Source organism: Prionailurus viverrinus, unplaced genomic scaffold, assembly GCF_022837055.1.
Source record: "Prionailurus viverrinus isolate Anna unplaced genomic scaffold, UM_Priviv_1.0 scaffold_45, whole genome shotgun sequence".
NCBI classification, from domain to species: Eukaryota; Metazoa; Chordata; class Mammalia; order Carnivora; family Felidae; genus Prionailurus; species Prionailurus viverrinus.
This window is the reverse complement of record NW_025927610.1, coordinates 2344301-2363160: the sequence shown is the minus strand read 5'-3', so window position 1 is coordinate 2363160 and position 18860 is coordinate 2344301. Positions and strand designations below refer to the sequence as shown.

The 18860-nt window shown below is 51.6% G+C and overlaps 1 protein-coding gene across 3 annotated transcripts in view; it reads left to right on the top strand.

The window, feature by feature from the left end:
• RNF4 (ring finger protein 4) overlaps positions 1 to 18639 on the top strand; it is a 30993-nt gene extending 12354 nt beyond the window's left edge. For 2 of the 3 annotated variants that reach the window (XM_047847236.1, XM_047847237.1), the window contains exons 2-9: positions 297 to 451; positions 3516 to 3630; positions 5913 to 5992; positions 10534 to 10602; positions 14638 to 14647; positions 15059 to 15218; positions 15815 to 15863; positions 16445 to 18639. In XM_047847236.1, coding sequence (XP_047703192.1) covers positions 443 to 451; positions 3516 to 3630; positions 5913 to 5992; positions 10534 to 10602; positions 14638 to 14647; positions 15059 to 15218; positions 15815 to 15863; positions 16445 to 16594 — 642 coding nt within the window. In that variant the 5' untranslated portion in view covers positions 297 to 442 and the 3' untranslated portion in view covers positions 16595 to 18639. The remainder of the gene's footprint in view (positions 1 to 296; positions 452 to 3515; positions 3631 to 5912; positions 5993 to 10533; positions 10603 to 14637; positions 14648 to 15058; positions 15219 to 15814; positions 15864 to 16444) is intronic. The other variant, XM_047847238.1, reaches the window with a different exon arrangement.
• Positions 18640 to 18860: the final 221 nt, after the last annotated feature.

Sequence of the window (18860 nt, the reverse complement as noted above, 5' to 3'; positions counted from 1 at the left end):
CTTGGTATTCTCCCTCCCTCCTTCTCTCTCTCTCCTTCCCCTCCCTCCTTCTCTCTCTCTCTCTCTCTCTCTCTCTCCCCCCCCCTGCCCCCGCCCCACTGGTGCACACTGGTGTGCATTCTCTTCCTCTCAAAATAAACATTAAAAAAAAAAGGAATGCTTGCTTCCTAAGAATATGCAAGTAAGGAAATGAGTTGCGTAGAGTATCCGGCAAAGTTCAGGGAAAGGGTCGAACTGAGTTCGTTGATGACAAAGGCGGCAGCACGTACCACCACCTTGATATCTTTGATTTTCAGGACTTGGAGATACCGGGAATATATCTGGCTGCAAATGGCCATACTAGCAAGAGGATGAGTAACCAGTGGGTGTGAGAAGTTGTCGCCTTCCCTGCCAGCTCTGCACAGGTCCCATCCTTCTCTGGAGGGTGGAGCCAAAGGGCACCATGAGTACGGTGAGTTTTCACAGCACGTGAATTTTATTTTATTTATTTATTTTTTTTTCTTTAATTTTATTTTCAAGGCTGAGCAACTGCCTCATTCCTTATGACACATCAACGGAAGTAGCATAAAGGCGCCTATGAGTAACCCTTGTTCTCAAAAGAATGTGTGCTGGACTTCTGGCAGCTGTGCAGCCTACTCGTCTTGGGGAGTCCGTTGTCTTGGGTGGGGTCCTGAAGACAAGACTGAGAAGTAATAGTGGGGGTGGGGGGTGGGAATTGTACCAGGGCTCTGGTTTATTTAATCGTTTACAACCCAGTTTTCCATTTCCCTTCAGTTTCCTTCCCTTGTGTAGTTCTTGGTCCAGTGTGGGCATAATGGTAATGATCTCTTGTCAGAGTTTTCTTACACTCAGTGACCTAAGTTGGTAAGTCAGCATTATGACTGTTCAGAGCTTTGATCAGACTCAGAAGCAGTGCTGGTTTAGTGGAAGCAAGGGTCACCCGGAGCCCCTGGAGCTTCAGAGAAGATTCCCTGAAAAGTCCCCCTCTGCAGTTTATTCCCCGCTGACAAAGCTGCTCATCTGATCTAAACTCAACCCAGTTGTTTTCTGAGATACTAAATTCATATCAGGTGGACCAGATGTGAAAAGACAGCCTCGTATTCTCTTTGCAGGTTCCAGAGGCGCTATGAATGTGGGGGCGGGATGAGACAACCACAGCTCCCAGGGTGAACAGTAGTAGAAATCCTGTAGATTCCTTTTGCTGCCCCTCCCCCAATGTCCATCTCCTCCTGGCCACTCCCAGTCCCTAGTATGCTCCAAGCCCTTTTGGTATTTACACACAAAAGGGCCTTTGTTTCCCTGGCCTACCCTCCTAAAAGGCAGACGTGACTTCCCACCTGGGTCCCTTACCTGCAGATTGTCACTGCCCCTCCCTTGTTGAGAAACCAATGTCCTAAGCCTGGCTGCCTCCTCTATGAAGCCCACACCTTGCCCAGGCAGGATCTGGACAGACAGAGCAATATAGATAGTCTCTTCTGTGATTGTGTGAAGAAGTTGGTTAAACTTCCCTTGGAACGGTGTAAATAACTTAGGTGATCAGTTTAAACTGGAGGCTGAGCCTCTCTGCTCGCCAGGAGGGGGAGAGCCACGATGAGAGTAATAGGACAGAGTGGAGGATCTCTGCAAATGTCGTGGGGTTCTTGAGACTGGCCCTGAGCTGATGTCCACCTGCTGCCTGCCTGCTGGTGAGGGCGATTGGAGGAGGAGGTGGGAGCCCTACAAGGGGTCGGTCCTGATGTGGTCGTGCTGGCGGGATGAGAGGTCTCCTCGTCATGGAGGTGCCATCTGCATAGGTTCTGAAAGCTGTGTGAGAACTGGCCGAGTGAAGAGGGGAGGAATGGGTAGCCCAGGCACAGAGGGGCTTGAAGAGCTGCCAGGGAAGAGGACCGCTGTGGGGTGTAGGGTGGGGCGGGGGAGCGTTGAGCGTGCACATTGCGGCAGTAGCCACGATAGGTTCTTTCCATCACCTCGACCTTGGCCAGGGCCCATGGCTGCTGCCCGCCTCCGTCGGTGGAGACCAGAAACCATACAGGTAGCTGCAGAGGGGCACGGGGGTTCTGTTTACCAGCATCTGCTGAGAAATACTGGGCTCTTTCCAGAGGAAGGAAAATGCAAGGGCAACTTCAGAGAGAAAGAGGCACGAAGCAGCCCTGGGTGTTCTGGTGGCCGCTGGGGAAGCCTGTAGACTCCACTGAGGCCAGGGTGTCAGCTCCCTTGAGGGGCAGAACAACTCCTCGCTGGAGAATTTTGAACTATTGCAGTGGCTTGTCTCCGGGCCCTCCTGGGGATGGCTCCTCAGATCCACTGAAAATTGCTAAACCCAAATCTGATTTCTGACTCTCCTCAAGCTGCCATTTGCTACTGAGGAGCCGTTGGAACCCAGCAAGAATCAGACATCTCTCTGTTGCCTAGCCAGTGAGCGTTGGGCCCAGTGATGGGTTCCCTTAGGTCTTGTGCAGATCTCACCAACAGTGTCAGGTCCATCCAGAGTTTCCAGAGACAGAATGCTTAGTAAGGTACGTAAGCAGTTAGGGTATTGTTGGCGTCTGGTGTCTGTGCTCAGTACTTTGCGCACTCTGTCACCTGATCTGTGTGCCAGCTCAGCAAGGCTGGTACTGGGGAGGAGGAAGTTTAGACTGCCCCAGCTCACCCATTTTGAAGCATAGTGGGCCCAGTGCCGGTTAGAACGCAAAACACAGGGAGCCAGGATTGGTTAGGGCCATGCAGGGTGGGAACACAAGGTGACAGGGTCAGGTGAAAAGTTCTATCTCTTTTGAGGAAGGCAGGCTGTATAGGGCATGTTCTCATCCTGTCTTTCAGGGCCACCCAGGTCAGAAAAGCTGGAGCTTACTGGTAAGCCAGCGCTCAAGGATGTGTCTGAGAAGAAGGCTGGTTCAGAGAGTATGGACTGCAGCTAGGCCAGCCAAGAGCCTGAGCTTTCCGGAAGGCAGGGCTCTTGGGCAGCCACTGGGAACTTTGATTCTTTGAGCTCTGGGGGTGATTGTTGGGGTGTAAACCACACTGAATAGTACTCTAAAGGTTAAAGGTTTTTGAAAGAAAAGACCCAGTTTCCACAGTAGATAGAAATGTGGGAAACTGAGGGCCTTTGGGTTGAAAAAACAAAGAGGGCTCAATGGGACCAAACACAAATCCGAGGAAGATAGTTTTGTGACTTTTTTTGGTTAAAAGGAGGGATTTCTGGCTAAGCCTTGACCTAGATCAGAGGCTTCTATAGAGTGGTGTGGCATGTACTTTGGATAGACCAAGAGTTTGATATAACAGAAGTTTTACTTTGTAGAATTCATATTCACTATGTGTTTGGTATTATCTCTCTCTAAATATTCAGTGATAGGAATGTCAGGTTTTGAAAGGACCCCCACCTCAGGCTGGCTCACTGGCCTCCTACTCTTCCTGATGAGTTGAGCCATTCCCATGTTGGCCTTTTATTCTTGTTATGGAAATTGTGTCAGCAGCCAGAGCTCATGCGACTGTTTCTTTCCCTGGGTTACCCTCAGAGAAAGCGTCGTGGTGGGACAGTAAATTCTAGACAAGCCCAGAAGCGAACTCGGGAGGCAGCGTCCACCCCTGAGATGGCCTTGGAAGCGGAGCCCATAGAACTTGTGGAAAGCGGTAAGATGGCCAGGGACGCCGTGACCGGGGGCGGGGTGGGGGGTGCTGGTGGGGGACGGTGTGCGTGGGTGAGCACAGCACTGCCGCCTCCCAGCTGTGGGGCCTGGTGGGAGCCACACCGCCTGTGCGTGCCTCCGCTGCCCCCTCCGAAATGGGGTGCTCCTGGTACCGCTCGTACAGTTGTCCGCGAGGTCACGGAGATCAGTGCTTGTGAGAGAACGCTTGCTGTACGAGGGTTAGCTTCTGTCCGTGTGTCTGTAAGACCCACGCGACCCTGGACTCCGCCACTTGAGCCGCGGCTCAAAACCGGAAGCGCACTGGATCAAGAACTGCTTTGTGCGGTATCCGAAGGCCTCCACGGGTTCCGACAGCCTCTCGGCAGGGCTGACCTTCTGGGAACGTGCAGGGGGGTGAGACGGCCCTGGGCCCAGCTTTTCGACTCGAAACTGCATCTCCAATTTGCTCTGCCTCGTGAGGTTCTCCGATTTCCTTTTCTCTTTCTCTTTGAGATACAGAATTTCCCAAGAAGGCAGATCTGTTGACAGCTGCCTGTGTTGGAGTGGGCTGGTATAGGCAGAGGCCAGATTGATCTTTTCCCCCCTTCTGCCTACTGAGGGGGACGGCCAGTGGCCTGAGTTGAGTCCCTGTGCTCTGCATGTGTTAAGGTTGATTTAGTGACTGCGAAGCTTGAAAACTGACATGTAAAGAGAAGCAGCTTGTCTTGAGATACATTTCATGGGCCCTTCAGAGAAGTGAAATTCTCAGTATCGTCTCTGTGGCTCCTGAGTTTCACTTCTGTGAATTCCTAAAAGCCTGGAGGCTGAGACCCTGGCCCCCCTGCCATCCCCTCCCCTCTGTCCCAAAGTTGATGCCCCTGCATCTGAACTCTGCCATCATTCAGGAGAGGCTAGCGCTGAAGGCTCCTCGATCGGGACACTGAGCACATGAGTGGTCTCTAGGGGCTCGGGGTCTCAGGCTTGACTGCTATTTGGCCCAGCCCTCCCCTCACCGCAGGCCACCTCAGCATGTGCACAGGGCCGTGTGCACAAGCTGCCCGTTGGAGTCCGGCTTCTATTTATGGAGCCATAGATTGTGTCCATCAACACAGAAACGGTTCTGTGACCGAGAGCGTATCAGTATGTGGGCTGTTCTTTAAAAAGGAGGAGGTCAGGGGCATCTGGGGGGCTTAGTCGGTTAAGCGTCCAACTTCAGCTCAGGTCATGATCTCACAGTTCATGAGCTCGAGCCCTGAGTTGGGCTCAGTGCTGACAGCTCAGAGCCTGGAGCCTGCTTCAGATTCTGTGTCTCCCTCTCTCTGCTCCTTCCCCACTCCTTTTCTCTCTCTCTCTCTCTCTCTCTCTCTCTCTCTCTCTCTCTCTCTCTCAAAAATAAATAAACATTAAAAAACTTATAGAAAGATCATTTTGTAAAAATTACATTGGGCACAACCATATATTGTGGTCTTTATTCCTGTGAAACTTCTTAATATAAGAAAATAAAGCAAGTTGGAGTATACTAAATGCATCACAAGTTACTGTCCCCAAACAAATACTTCTAAAAATCCTACTCCCATGCTTCTTAGTGCTGTAACAATAGAAGCAAAAATGATCCTAAATCTTCTTTTTTTAGTTTATATAAATGGAAGTTGTCCTCTGCCATTTGCTCCTTCCTGCCGCACAGAAATGCTGCTGTTTGGCACATGTCTTTTCCCACTTTGTCCTGTGCTCACCTGGACACTGCCATGTATCCTAGGGCTCAAGGGCAAGCTGCGGAACGGGCCCAGCCCATTTTGGTGTATTGGGGTGCTAGCAGATCAGTAAATACCTCCTTTGTCCCACTTGAGAGCTAAATGGAGATGAAAACGTAACTGATGGGGGGGTGTGGCTGAGCCCGACAAGGTCTGTGGGTGGGTCCATCCCAAAGAGAAAGGTCCTGCGGTGAGCATGCCTGGTCCTGTCCCCACATGTCCCCAGCACTGCTGGGTAGGTCACTGCCCCTCCCCTGTGCAGGGGCCGGTGGGGACACAGAGGCCTGGTTGTGTGGCAGGGGAGGCCTCAGGGATAAAGGTGTGCGTGCACACAGACCTCACCCCTCGGTGCAGTCGTAAAAACTACACAGTGCCACTCAGCAACATTCTGGAAGGGCATTCATTGGCTGTCACCTCTGCTGCATTCTGTCCTTTGGTAGGGTTTAGCACAGGTTTATACCTGTAATCATTTCATGCTTAGAGCGGTGTGCCTTTACTTTTCTCCTAATGCTTGTTAAAATGCTTTGTTTTGAAGCTGGAGACGAAATAGTGGACCTGACCTGTGAATCTTTAGAGCCTGTGGTTGTTGACCTGACTCACAATGACTCTGTCGTGGTAAGTGTTGGAACGGAGAGTCGCCTCTTCCTGGCTGCGGGCCCTGGGCCAGCGTCAACTTCAGAAGGCCTCGGTCACAAGTAGTGGCCTGTGCCGAAGAAGCTCGTGCACCCAGTGACTAGAGCCCAAGATAGAAGGTGTTTCTAGAAAATCATTTGTTGTGGCTTTGCTGCCTGTGGACAGTAAATGTTTGTGACCGTGGCCTTTCTGCAGCTGGCACACAAGCCATGTGGGGAGAGTCCCGAGACCCCACCTCTGTAGCCCCCCGTTCCACCCTTGATACCAGCTGTGCGGCCATAAGTTCCTCAGCCTCCTTCGCGTTGTGAGTGGGGATGTGTCACCGGCTTGTGTGCGTGTTCGGGTGGCTGGCACGTGGGGGTACCGGGCACATGTGAGTTTACACTTCACAGCTGGCTGGAGCGAGATCTCTTCAGTTCCAGGAGGGCTCCCTCACGGGGTGCAGGTGCCCTGCACCGCTGCCTGCCGCCTCAGCTGTGTCAGGGCTCCAGGGAGGGCGGCAGCCTGCCTGAGCCCCCTTCCTGGGGCGCCGGCTACGGACCCTGGCAAAGAGCGCGCTCGCCTCTGTGGCCCTCGAGGAGGGAGACCTGGTCCGGGCGGCGGGCGTGCTGCGGACTGGTCTGGCACGCCGCCTCCACCACGTGGGGGGTGCACCGCTGTGTGTGGGTCCCGGCCGCTGCTCCGCCCCTGGCCCCGCATCCTGAGGCTGCGTTTGCCTCTCGGGGATGCCTCCAGCACCTTCTGTCCTGATAGGTACTTTGTGGAGTGGAGCGAGTGGGAGGCAGGCGCTACCGAGGACTGGGCTCAGTAGCGGCTGAGTGTTCACCTGGCCTTGGGGCCCACTGATCCTGGGCTTATTCTGGTTGTGCTTGGAACTTCAGAAGAAGGTTGCACTGAGAAGCTTCAGGACTTCTTTAAAAGGAAAAAAGGGCGACGAGGAGGAGCTGTCTTGACAGATTTAGAGGTTTAGACTCTGGCCTTGATTTAAAACCTATCCTGTGTTCCACACGCATACGCGTGCGCGCGCACACACACACACACACACACACACCACCCATCCCAGAGGAGAGGCAGCTGTTCTCGCCGAGCTATTAAACGGCCTCCCACGGGTCCTGGATGCATGCGCAGGTGGGACGTCGGCTCCCAGAAAGGAGCCAGTAGTTCTCTGGAGATCAGTTGGAACTTTCTGAGACAGGTGGGGAGTAGGCGTAGCTGTCAGTAGTCTCTGCCTCGGCCTGATGGGTGTGTTTTTTGAGGTACGTACATGTACACAACTTTGCTGCTGGTCCCGCAGGCTCCCTGGGGTTCTGGAAGGATAGCTTCTTTTGGTGCCTTGGCTAAAGCATGCGGCCCAGTTGCTGGTAGACACTTAGAAGCAGTGCCAAGTCCTTCTTTTCTGTGATACTCCTCCCCACCTGCAGCACAACAAGCCCTGGGGGGATAGCCGGGATCCTGCTCGACCTTCGTGCCCTCAAGGAGACGGTGATCAGCTTCTGTTGGGTGACACGCCAACAGCATGAAGTCCCCTTTCATGCCTTGGGTATTTTTTTTTGCATGACCAGACTGCCCTCCCTACATGGGCTCCTTCGTGAGCTTTCCTGCTTTCTCTGTGTTTCCCTGGGCATGGAAAGTCCTCAGGAGACATGGAACAGCACTGTTAGGGTTGGGGGAGCTGTCCTAGGAGTGGATGGCAGGCCAGAGGCCAGCGATGGGGAGAGGGGGGAGCGGGCCTGGGAGGTGGGAGTCCTGGTTTTCTGGTCCCAGATGTACTGGTCATTTTGGTCTTGGGACTTGACTTAACCGTGGTTGCAGTGTTCCCAGCCATAAAATAATGGTTTGGGACTTTATAGCACTCTTGATTCTAATTATTCTCTACTTTTTGTTGTATATTTTAATAAATTCAAATGCCAGTTTTTAACATGTAAGGCTGAAGTTCTTGCTCTAAGCAGATCTATATGGCAAACCTAATTGTATTAACTCAGGACAAGATGAATTGTAAGTTCAGGGTGACCTCAGGCCTCCCCTGCAGGAGAATGTGAACGGATAAATGTATCTGTTCCCAAATTGGGGTGATCTTCCCAGTTCTACCGGAATCTGGGAACAGGCCAGGTGTACCTCTTCTGCCTTGCTGGGAGTAGCTAGTTCCATATCTTGAGGACGAGAGTCTCTGCTTACCTGGGTCCAGGCACGGCTTCGGAATGTCGGGGAGCCCTCTGATGAGAGATTGCACAGAGACTGGATTTTTCCAACTCTGAAACCCCAAAGCCTCCAAAACCCCCAGTGAATTAAGAGAACTAAAAAATGCTGTAAGGTACAATAAGAGTTAATCCATCTTTGCGTAGATATTTTTTTCTCCAAACCAACTTTTATTTTGGGCAATGCGTACCCAAAAAAGGCCGTCACTGCTGGATCCCAGGGCATGTGTATCTTTGATGTTTACCAGATTAATGCCTCTTTTCCAGAGGGGCTGTGCTAGTTGACGTTCTTGCCAGGGTTCGAGGGGCCTCTGTCTCCACGTGCTTGCCGCCGCTTTGCTTCCAGTCATGGTAACCTGGGAGTTTCCTGTGTGGCTTTAACGTGTATTTCCTTGATTCTTCTTAGGGTTGAATACTTTTTCATGTTCATTAGTGGTTCATTTTCCTCTTTTGTGAAGTGTCTATAAAAATCTTTTTTTTTTTTTTTTAATATTTTGTTAATGTTTTTATTTATTATTGAGACAGAGACACAGCATGAGTGGGGGAGGTGCAGAGAGAGAGGGAGACACAGAATCAGAAGCAGGCTCCAGGCTCTGAGCTGTCTGCACAGAGCCCGACGCGGGGCTCGAACTCATGGATTGAGATCATGACCTGAGCCAAAGTCAGACGCTCAACCGACTGAGCCACCCGGCCGCCCCTGTAAAAATCTTCTTTTTACCCACACGCTGTACACACAACTTTTACAATAGCTGGAGAAATTGATCTAGAACAGAGCAACTCCTTGTCTTCTCCCCATTCCTTCCCCCCATTTGGTTGTCTGCCTCGTGGGGTTTTTTAGACCTCGTGTTTTTTTTGTTTGGTTTTTTTGTTTTTTTTTTTTTAAGTGGGCTCAACTCCCAACGTGGGGTTTGAACTCAAAAGCTGGAGCTCAAGAGGCGCATACTCTACCATTTGAGCCAGCCAAGCACCCCTTCCTGCTTTATTTTGTTTTACAAGTGACAAATATGAGCTTGCTGTTAGGTTTTCTGTCTTCTCAAATGTTTGCCTTTTTGATTTATGTAAAGAGGTTCTTAATTTTAATAGTTGGATTTATCAATTTGCTGAAGAAAATTTCATATAAAAATGTTGCTGTATTCTGACAGTTACTGTTTTGCCTTCTGCAAGTAGGTCTGTAACCCACGTGAATTGCCTTTCGTGTGTGGTTCTAGGGGGGCGTCTTTAGCCCCTCTCAGTGAAGTCTTACAGTGTTCCTTTTAGTTTTGCAAGTCTTTTGTTAGAAGAGTTACTCCTAGATACATGCAATATTAGGAAACTACTAAAAATGGTATAAAGTTTCCTTCTCTTTTTTGTTATTTGCTAATTGATTTTATCTATTGACTTTTCTCAGTCTAGCAATTCTTAATCTGTAAGTTTTTTGGATTTCTCTATGCACAGAACAAATTTTGGTTCTTTTCTACTTTTTTTTCTTACCTTAACACCCTGGCGAAAGAAAATTCAGCACTGGCTGAATAAAAATGGTGACAGTTCCGGACATTCTTGTCTCATCCCAAATCCGAAGGAATCTTTTCAGACTTCAACCATTAAATAAGCCCTCTGCGGTAGGTTTTGTTGCTGCTGTTCACGTCCTTTACAGATTGGAGAAATTCCCATTTCCTGTTGGTCTGCAAGTTTTGTCGTGAATCATGTACTGAATTTTAACACTTCATAGAAGGATAATTTTTCCCCTTTCATATGTTGAAGTGGAGAAGTCAAGAATTTCATTGGTTTTCTCCATTGGTTTTCTCTGTGCACCATCAGCACAGAGCCCGATGTAGGGCTTGAACTCACGAACCATGAGACCACGACCTGAGCCAAAACCAAGAGTCAGATGCTTGACTGACTGAGCCACTCAGGTGGCTCACATTGATATTAATGTTAAACCAACTAAATATTGTGGATGTGATATTTTCTTTTTATATATTGCCAGATTCTGTTTGCCAATATTTTATATATACGATTTTTGCACCTTTTTAAAATTGTTTTATTTTTTAGTGTTTATTTTTTAGAGAGAGAGAGAGAGAGAGAGAGAGAGAGAGAGAGAGAGAGGGAGAGGGTGGGGACAGAGGGAGACACAGGCTTCAGGCTCTATGAGCTGTCAGCACAGAGCCAAGGTGGGGCTCGAACTTAACGAACTGCGAGATCATAACCTGAGCCAAAGGTCGATCTGTCTAAAATTTTCACTTTTATTGGTATAAATTTGTTTGTAATGTCTTAATGTTCTGTGGAATCTGTAGTGATGTCTCTTTTTCCATTTCTGATTTCAGTTATTTGTGTTTTCTGTCTTTTTAGATTAGTATCACCAGAGGTTTATTAGATCTTTCAGAGAACCAACTTTTAGCTTTGTGGATCCTTTCTCTTGTAAGTTTTTTTCATTCATGGTTGCTTCTTTCTTTGAGTTTATTTTGCTGTCTTTCTAACTTACTAATTTTCATCATTTCTTTTCCAGTAAATGCATTTAAGATTATACTTTTTAAGCTATATCCTACAAATTTTGTTATTAGTATTTTACATTCAATTCAACATATTTATCAAACTTGTTTTTTAACTTTGAAACATTGGGGATTTTCTTTATTTCCTTTGTTGTTGTTACTGATTCTTTGAATTACTGCATTATTGGTCAGAAAATACATTCCATGTGTCAGTTCTTTGGTAATTCCTGAGACTTGCTTTGAACCTGGCCTGCACAAAGCAGCTGGCCTTCCCTAGATAACCTGCCTGGGCTTTGTTTTCTCTGTGAGGCTTTCAAATGTAGGCTTCAATTTATTTTATTTTATTTTTTTAATTTAATGTTTATTTTTGAGAGAGAGACAGAGTGTGAGCCAGGGAGGGGCAGAGGGGAAGGAAGACACAGAATCGGAAGCAGGCTCCAGGCTCCAAGCTGTCAGCACAGAGCCCAATGCGGGGCTTGAACTCACAAACCATGAGATCATGACCTCAGCCGAAGTCAGACGCTTAACCGACTGAGCCACCGAGGAGTTCCAGGCCTCAGTTTTTCAAGAACCTTCTGTATTTTTTTTTCCTCTGGATTATAGTATTGCCTTTAGTTTGAACAAATAATTTTTTTTTTGATATATCTTTTTTTAAAAGTATGTATGTTTCATCTTGTTTTGGTGGTTTTCAGTGGGAAATTTGGTGGAAATACTAGCCTGCCATTTATTGGAAACCTCTGCTCGTATTTTCCATCCTTCTGCCTTCTTAGCTGGGGTAGTAGGTGAGTTCAGGTTTTCAGGGCACTTTTCTTTTAAAGTCAGGTTGGTTTCCCTGAAATCTCTTTGTGATGTGTTTCCATGGTGTGCCTATGAGTCACACTATTCGTGTTACACTCCATACCTGCCTGTTTTCATTCATGAGACTGGAAAGAGTCTGCTTCACTGAAGCTCCCTTGCAGGCAGGGACAGAGACCTGTCCATCTCTAGGGGAATAGTCAAGGGCCCGAGGGGCACCTGGTGACTTCATAATTGTGTAAGCAAGAAGGGCTGGTCACCATGGCCAGGAACGGGGGAAATGGTTGTCTGTGGTGCTGGAGGGGCTGCTTACTGTGACTGCAGTGTTCATGGCAGGCCCGGTGTTCCTGGGCCTCCCGGCAGGGCCGCACTAACAGATCCGTCCCTGCACTGCGTGCAGCGGTTGGATCCAAAGAGCAGCTGCTTTCGTGCACAGTGGGTGGAGGTGGCTGTTTTCCCCAGTACAGCAGCATGCCAAGTGGGGAGGCTGCCTGAAGCAAGTGGCTTGCTGAGCTCTTGGCCGCGTAGGCATTCTTAGAAATGCCAGGGCTCCGCTTGCATGCAGAGGACCCCAGGCTGCCTGTCTCAGTCCCGTTATTTCACCCAGCGTATTCTTGCAGCCCCCGGAGGTGCCTAGAATGCCAGGGGTTGCGTCTACTGGTAGAAGGAGGGCTTGACCAGGAGCCTGTGACATGGGTGTCCGCACTTGTGGATGTTCTGAGGCCCACCTGTGCTTCAGAAACTCAAAGGGCCTTCGCGTGACCGGCCCGGGGTCCGTGTGCCCTGGTGTGAAAGCAGGCGGCAGCGGGGGTCTGCTGTGGCTTGTTCGTACTCCGGATGCCTCACTTGTCTCTCAGCGCTCCGCCCTGTGCTTTATTCCACAGTCAAGAATGGGAAGCCAGACCCAAAGGTGAAGCAGGCTGTGGGGGGCCACTTGCCACAGTACTAACTCAGCTGTTCAGACCAGGGGGTTGGGGGGTTGGTGTTTTGTTGCTTTTAAAGGCCTCTTGGCCACATGAGAGGCTCCAGAGCTGCCCTCCTCTCCCGACCAGGCAAGCGCTGTGTGACCTGCAGGGCCACAACTATGAGGAAGGGCCATTCCAGGGTGCTCGCAGGCACCTTACAGGGGTGCTGGAATTTGATATGGTTCAGCTGCTGGCTGGCCCAAGCACCAGGCGTAGTGTCTCATGTCCCTCAGCCAGGCTGTGGTGCCGTTGTTTTCTGCCCTTTGGGCAAGAAGCTTCATCTCTGAGGTTTTCTGTTGAGGATGGGGACCGAGTCATCACCAGTGAGGGGAGCTCTCTGGCCACTGTGTATTCGTTTACCCAGTGGTTAGGTAAGGAACACCTGTCCTGAGCCTTGGACTAGGCAGCTGTATGTACCTCCCCAGAGGCTGACGTTTGGCCTGAGCTTGGCACTCCCTGAAAGTGAGCTGGGTCTGACTCGCAAGAGCCTGTGGAGACCTGGTTCCCACATACTGGTTTCCTGGGAGCCAGTGACGCCATATTTCTTCCAGGTGTGTCCACACTTAATCGAATGACCCATCTTGGCAAAGGAAGCGAGGCAGTGTTGGGGTGCTGGAAAGCTGGGATCGTCCCTGCCCACAGCAGATTTTCCTTCTGTTCTTGGTTAAGTTCAGAGCTCCCTTTCTGTAGACTTCATGGGGACTGCACCTCCTGTCAGCCCAAGCTTTTTTTCTAGTAAATATCCCAATAATGAGATTGACGGTCCCCCACTTTCATAGTTCTGCAGTCCAGCCTCCTCTAGGGGGAGGTGGGGGTACCTTCAGTAGTAATGTGGGTTATGTTCTCATCCACAAAATGAAGATCTTTATGCTTAGACTCTCCTTTCTGGGATGGCTACTTGAATCTGTCATGGTTCAGGTTGGAAAACTGAATCCGCTCTAGTTCCAAAGCATAAATGGATTTTAATACATGGGAGGAGATGCTTCTTGGTGTTGAAAGGGCTGGAGGAGCAGGACTCTAGGAATAACCCCAGACATCTTGGCCTTGACCCACCATGGGACCGTTACCTCCGCCCCAAGCAGAGGGTCAGGAGATGGGAGCCATCACCTGCACTGATCTCCTTGGGTTCAAGGAACCAATACCTTACCCCCTTGCTAGGGAGGAGGGGCCTGGGCCAAGGACACTGCAGCCTGGGCCAGGACTGCCTGTTGATATTGCCAGCCGTGTCCACCTCCAGCGGCTGAAATTGGTGCTGTCTCACTGGTGGAACTTAGTTTGTGTCCAGAATCCCTGCCATGGGGAGTTGGGATGGAGAGAGCTTCTGGTTTCTGCAGGGCAGGACAGCATGCCCTCTGCCATGGTGTCGGCCAAAGAGAGGTGGGCAGTGGGGCTTTCCTGAAATAGGTGATGGCCTGTGACGAACAAGAGGAAGAGGTGTGCCACTGGTGACACCGTAGACAGACAGGTATAGGAGCTCAGAGAGGGTTGAAGCCATGGGGTATGAAACTATTGTAGCATAGTAATCCTAGTGTAAGTTCTGCTGAGTAGCCGATGGCGGCCTCAGGTTCTCAGTAACTCGTGTGTGTTTCTGGAGAACCTGGAATCAGGGTGGTCTCAGCCCTTCGTGTGCCACTTGTTAGTCCCTGCACGCCCTGCTCTGTTTAATTACTTGATTATATCCCAGCATAAGTACTGCACACCCTCCTACCAGTAAAGGTTCATGGAACAAGATGCTTGTCACTGGCCCACCGGACAAGGAGAGCGTACGGACTTAGTCCTGGGCTCCATGTCCACGGTGAGCTGGGGGCGCTGGTGCCTCTGTTCTCCAGAAGAGAAAGCCAGCACCTGCCACATGGTGAGTAACTTTCAGGTCACGAGGCTGGCAGCTCCGACTCACTCGGCGTGTGGCAGGCCGAGGCACACAGCGTGCCAGCTGCCAGGAGGCGGAGGCGCCCAGGATGCACCTTACTGGAGGGGAGGTGTCCAGACCTCCCGTCAGTGCTGGGCAGGGGCAGGCAGGCCCTCTCCCTGCACCTGTCCCATCCCCTGGGGTGGGGAGGCTTTACTGGTCCTCTGAGGATTTTTGCATTTGAAATAAGAAATGCTTCAATTGTGTCATTTAAGATAAGTTTTTTTGAAGTGTACAGAGTATTTTATGTCGTACTGATGTTCCTTTTCTCTTTTGTTTTCCTCCGTTTTAATAGATTGTTGATGGTAAGTGGTTTCCTCTCTCTTTCATTGGGTTTGGGTGCAGAACTGATGTGGGTGAGGGGTGTAACGCCAAAGGCCTTGCCAGGCCTGTGGGTGCGAGAATGCCAGGCGGGAAGACCCCTGCGGTCAGTGCCCTGTGCTCGCTGAGAAGACAGTACCCCTAGGGTGGAGCTGTGGTCCCATCAGAGTTTAGAGAAGGCTGACCGCCTTGGACTCCCCACTGCTCAGGCACCTGCTCGTGGCAGAGGTGGGGCTCCTCCTGGGAAGACCAGAGGGTGGCCTCTGTAGAGCTGGGCAGGACCTTCTGGGTGTGGTCCTGTGCCTCTCGGGTTGGCGCTGGCCTTTCCCGGTGGGAAGGGAGTGGTGAGGTGATGGGGCTGGCGACCCTGCCCTGAGCGTGGACTCCTCTCTTAGAAAGGAGGCGGCCGAGGAGGAACGCCAGGCGGCCGCGCCAGGACCATGCCGACAGCTGTGTCGTGAGCAGTGATGACGAGGAGGTGTCCAGGGACAGAGATGTGTACGTGACCACCCACACTCCTAGACACGCCAGAGAGGAGGCAGCCGCAGGACTCAGGTGCCAGCCCCCACCAGCCTGCTTCCTCACCAGAAGCCTCTGGCCCCGTGGGTCCCCTCGTCCCCTGGAGAGGGGAATCTTCTCTCCCCCCACCTCCATTTCTCAGGGGGTAGACCATTGGAAATACTGGACCTTGTCCAAGCTCTGTGAGCCCGTGGCTCGAGAACGTCTTCTTGGAGCAGCTGCCCAGCAGCTGGGGACAGGCGGGGCTGGATTCAGAGCTGGTTCAGCCGTTCCTGGAGGGACGAGGGTGTGCCCGGCATGGGCAGGGTGGGTGTGGACATCCCTGGGCCACCTGCTGTGAAGGCCAGATCCAGTGGCTTCCTGTGTCCTGCACTAGGAATGCTCAGAGGGGCTGGGCACAGCCCCTGCCCCAGATGGGGAGGCAGAGAGTACAGCCTGGGTCGGGGAGGACAGGGCGTCTTCTCTTGTTCCCCTCTCACCTCCCTGCTGCGCCCCCCTTGGGGCAGCTGGCCTTCTTGGGGGGGCTTCCGATGCCTGTGCTAAGGGGGGATCTGGGCTGCTTCTGTGAAGCCACTCTGAGGGATTGAATGGTGGGGTTGCTGAGGAACTGACCCGAAGCCCTGTGATTGTAGGCCCTCTGGTACCGTCAGCTGTCCGATCTGCATGGACGGGTACTCTGAGGTAAGCCAGCCCTGCCGTGTCTTCCTGGCTCCTGGTGTCCACACTGCTTCAGTGGAAGAAGCGGGCAGAGAGGATCTTCTCGTTAGGTGGCATTTGACACCTCTGTTCTGCAGTCTGCGTGGCCGCTGTGTGTGGCCTGTCACACATCTGTGTGTGAGGGGAGAACGTGCCAGCTTCTCTTTGGGCCCTGCAGCCTTCAGCCCTGGCCCCCGTTGAGCACACCAGTCCTGTGTGTTTCCTGTCCCAGCCTAAGCAGAAGCTGCCGGTATTTCCCGTGGCCCCTGCGCCCCCCAGCACCGCCCTGTGTGCCCGCACGGCAGCCCTGGGCCTCAGCAGGCCTGTGGGTGCGGGCACCTGGGGTCCCTGCAACCCTTGGGTGGCTGCTGCCGGGAGAGTGGCTCCCGCCTCTGCCCTGGGCCTTAGAGACCCTGTCGTAGTCGCCTGACGCTGCAGGGCGAGTAGGTGTGTTCAGTCCTGCAGAGCTGCCCAGCCCTTCTTCCCCTTGTCACAGCAGAAGTGGGGCTCTCTGCCGCCGTGGGACCAGGGCACACGTGAAGGCTGTTCCTTCTTGTGTTTTCTAGATTGTACAGAACGGACGTCTCATCGTTTCTACAGAATGCGGCCACGTCTTTTGTAGCCAGTGCCTCCGTGACTCCCTTAAGAATGCTAACACTTGCCCAACTTGCAGGAAAAAGATCAACCACAAACGATACCACCCCATTTATATATGAAGTGTGGAGAGTGTCAGGAGAGGCAGACGGACAGACAGCCGGGCTAGGTCCTCTACTAAGCCTTTCATGGCTTCTCTGCCTCAATTTCCTGAGCTCAGAAAGACTATTTCAGAGCCAACGTCTGATATGTAAACTGCTCTTTTGTTTCAAACCCGCTCTTAGACCCTTTCGTTACCTCCGGTTTACTGCGGTGGAGCTGGAGCCAGGGCCCAGGCGGGGGTCCCCACCTCTGCCCCCCTGGGCATCCTGGTTCCAGGGTAGGAAAGAGGGAGTTAGGCACATCGGAATTGAGAATCGTGGTTCCAGCCTCTTTCTGGAGCCTGCATGTCTGCCAAGAAATTTCCCCCTTTTGGAAAGTCTGCCCCAGCTCCCTCCTGGCAGTGTCATCAAGGGGCTGGCCCGGCTCTCCCAGGCGGGCTCCGTCGTCCCTGGCGTCAGTCCGCCTCAGCGACCGAGCTAGACCAGGTCCATCTGGCCCGAGGACCACAGGTGTGAGCACAGCCCTAGAAAGACCCACCACCGGGTGGTTTTCTTCCCTGGCGAGTCTGGGGTGCCCCATGACTCCACCCACACCTCAGCAGTGATGTGCGGGATGCTGCAGACCAGGAGACTCTCTACAGGGCAACTCCCGGTTTCCTAAGAACGAAATGTGCAATAAAGCCTGTTCTTTGCCTACTTTCCAGCAGCACAGGAGATGTAGCACTGTCAGTGTCCCCTCAGAGGCCTCATATTGCCCGTGGAGCGGTGCCTGTCACATCCCGTCCTATTCACCACCTGTTCTCAGGAACTTAGCCCGTGCCCCATAGTTTTTCACCTGGTGCAGGCCGTGCAAGGTATATAGGGCAGACGTGTGGTTGGATATCCTCTCTCTTTTCCGATCAGATCTGTCCTGTGTTTGCCACATGCCCTCTGGTCCTCAGTTCCCACTGCCTAATGTCCACTCGAGTGTAAAGACAGAGCTGGTGGCAGTACGTGAGGCCTTACCAGCCACCCACATCCCTGCTGTTGTCCAAGTCAGCTCCCCTGAGTTTCAAAGAGTTCGGCCCACCTGATACTAGCTGGGCTCCGCCTTGGCTTTCACCCACACCCCCCACACCGGCTGACATTCATTTCAGAAGCTGCTCCTCTGACCTTTTGGGCTTTTGACTGCTCCATAGGTTTGGTTGGCAAAGTATGGCGGCCTCTTCTCCCCAAGCGACCCAGATAACACGCTCTGCTCAGCTCCCTCGGTGTGAACATCTTGGTCCTCAAGGAGGCAACAGGGTGACCTGACTGCCCCTCACGGCACAGGGCCTGGGGGCAGCCGGCAGGGGAGAGGCCTTGCTGCGGCCGCCCGCCTTGGCCTCTGCACCCTCCTCAGAGGGCTTCTAGCCAAACCACCAGCCTCTTCGTGTGAAACAGCTGCAAGGTGGGAAGGGGCCTTCTCTGGCTTTGCTAGCAATAACTGACCTTCAGTTTACCCTTCTGAAGGAGCAGGGACTCGGCACGGAATTCACTTTAAACGGGGCTGAAGGAGTGTCCCTCCTCTGTGTGAAAAAAAAATTTGTTTTATTCTTCATTCTGACTTTTAACTATTTGGCTCACTTCTGGTTAATTTGGATGAAAGTAATAATTTTCTACTTGGAGTCAAGGGGGGCAGGACGTCAGTTCCCATCGGCCTGATGCTGGGTGTGTCTGCCCTCTGATTGGACATCATTGCCTTTAAGTTCCTCTGGGCTTCATGGAACCTCTTTTGTTCTGTGCCAACAGTGCCCAGACTTCAGAACCCAGGACGACCGTGCAGCCCAAATCTCCTTTAAGTTTTGTGCTTAAGGACAAATGGTTGATTATTAGGTTGTATTCCTTCATACTAAATTGGGAAAAAATGTTTAGTTTCTGCTATTCAGAAACTGCAAAATAGGTTGGTAAGAAAAAGAACATTTTCCTTTCTTCATTGTACATAGTTCAGATCTTTCTTTGTTACATTTAAACTATATCCATGTACATCAGTCTGTTTTTGACTCCTCTACTAGTGTTACAGATGGAAATAAAACCATTAATTTGAACCAGATCTCTTTAGTGCATTCATTTGCTCTTTGGGATGGATTTTCTCCCCCTTTGTGCAAGATGTGTGATTCCTGTCTGCCTCAGGTTTAGCCTGTTCTGTCCACGTGTGCAGGGAAGTTGTTTGTGTGGCTACCGATCCAGAAACCAGCAGGCCAGACCAGAGGTCATTCCTGGGAGTGGAACCGCAAGCCCAAGCCCTGGAATCCTTGATCAGGCAGGA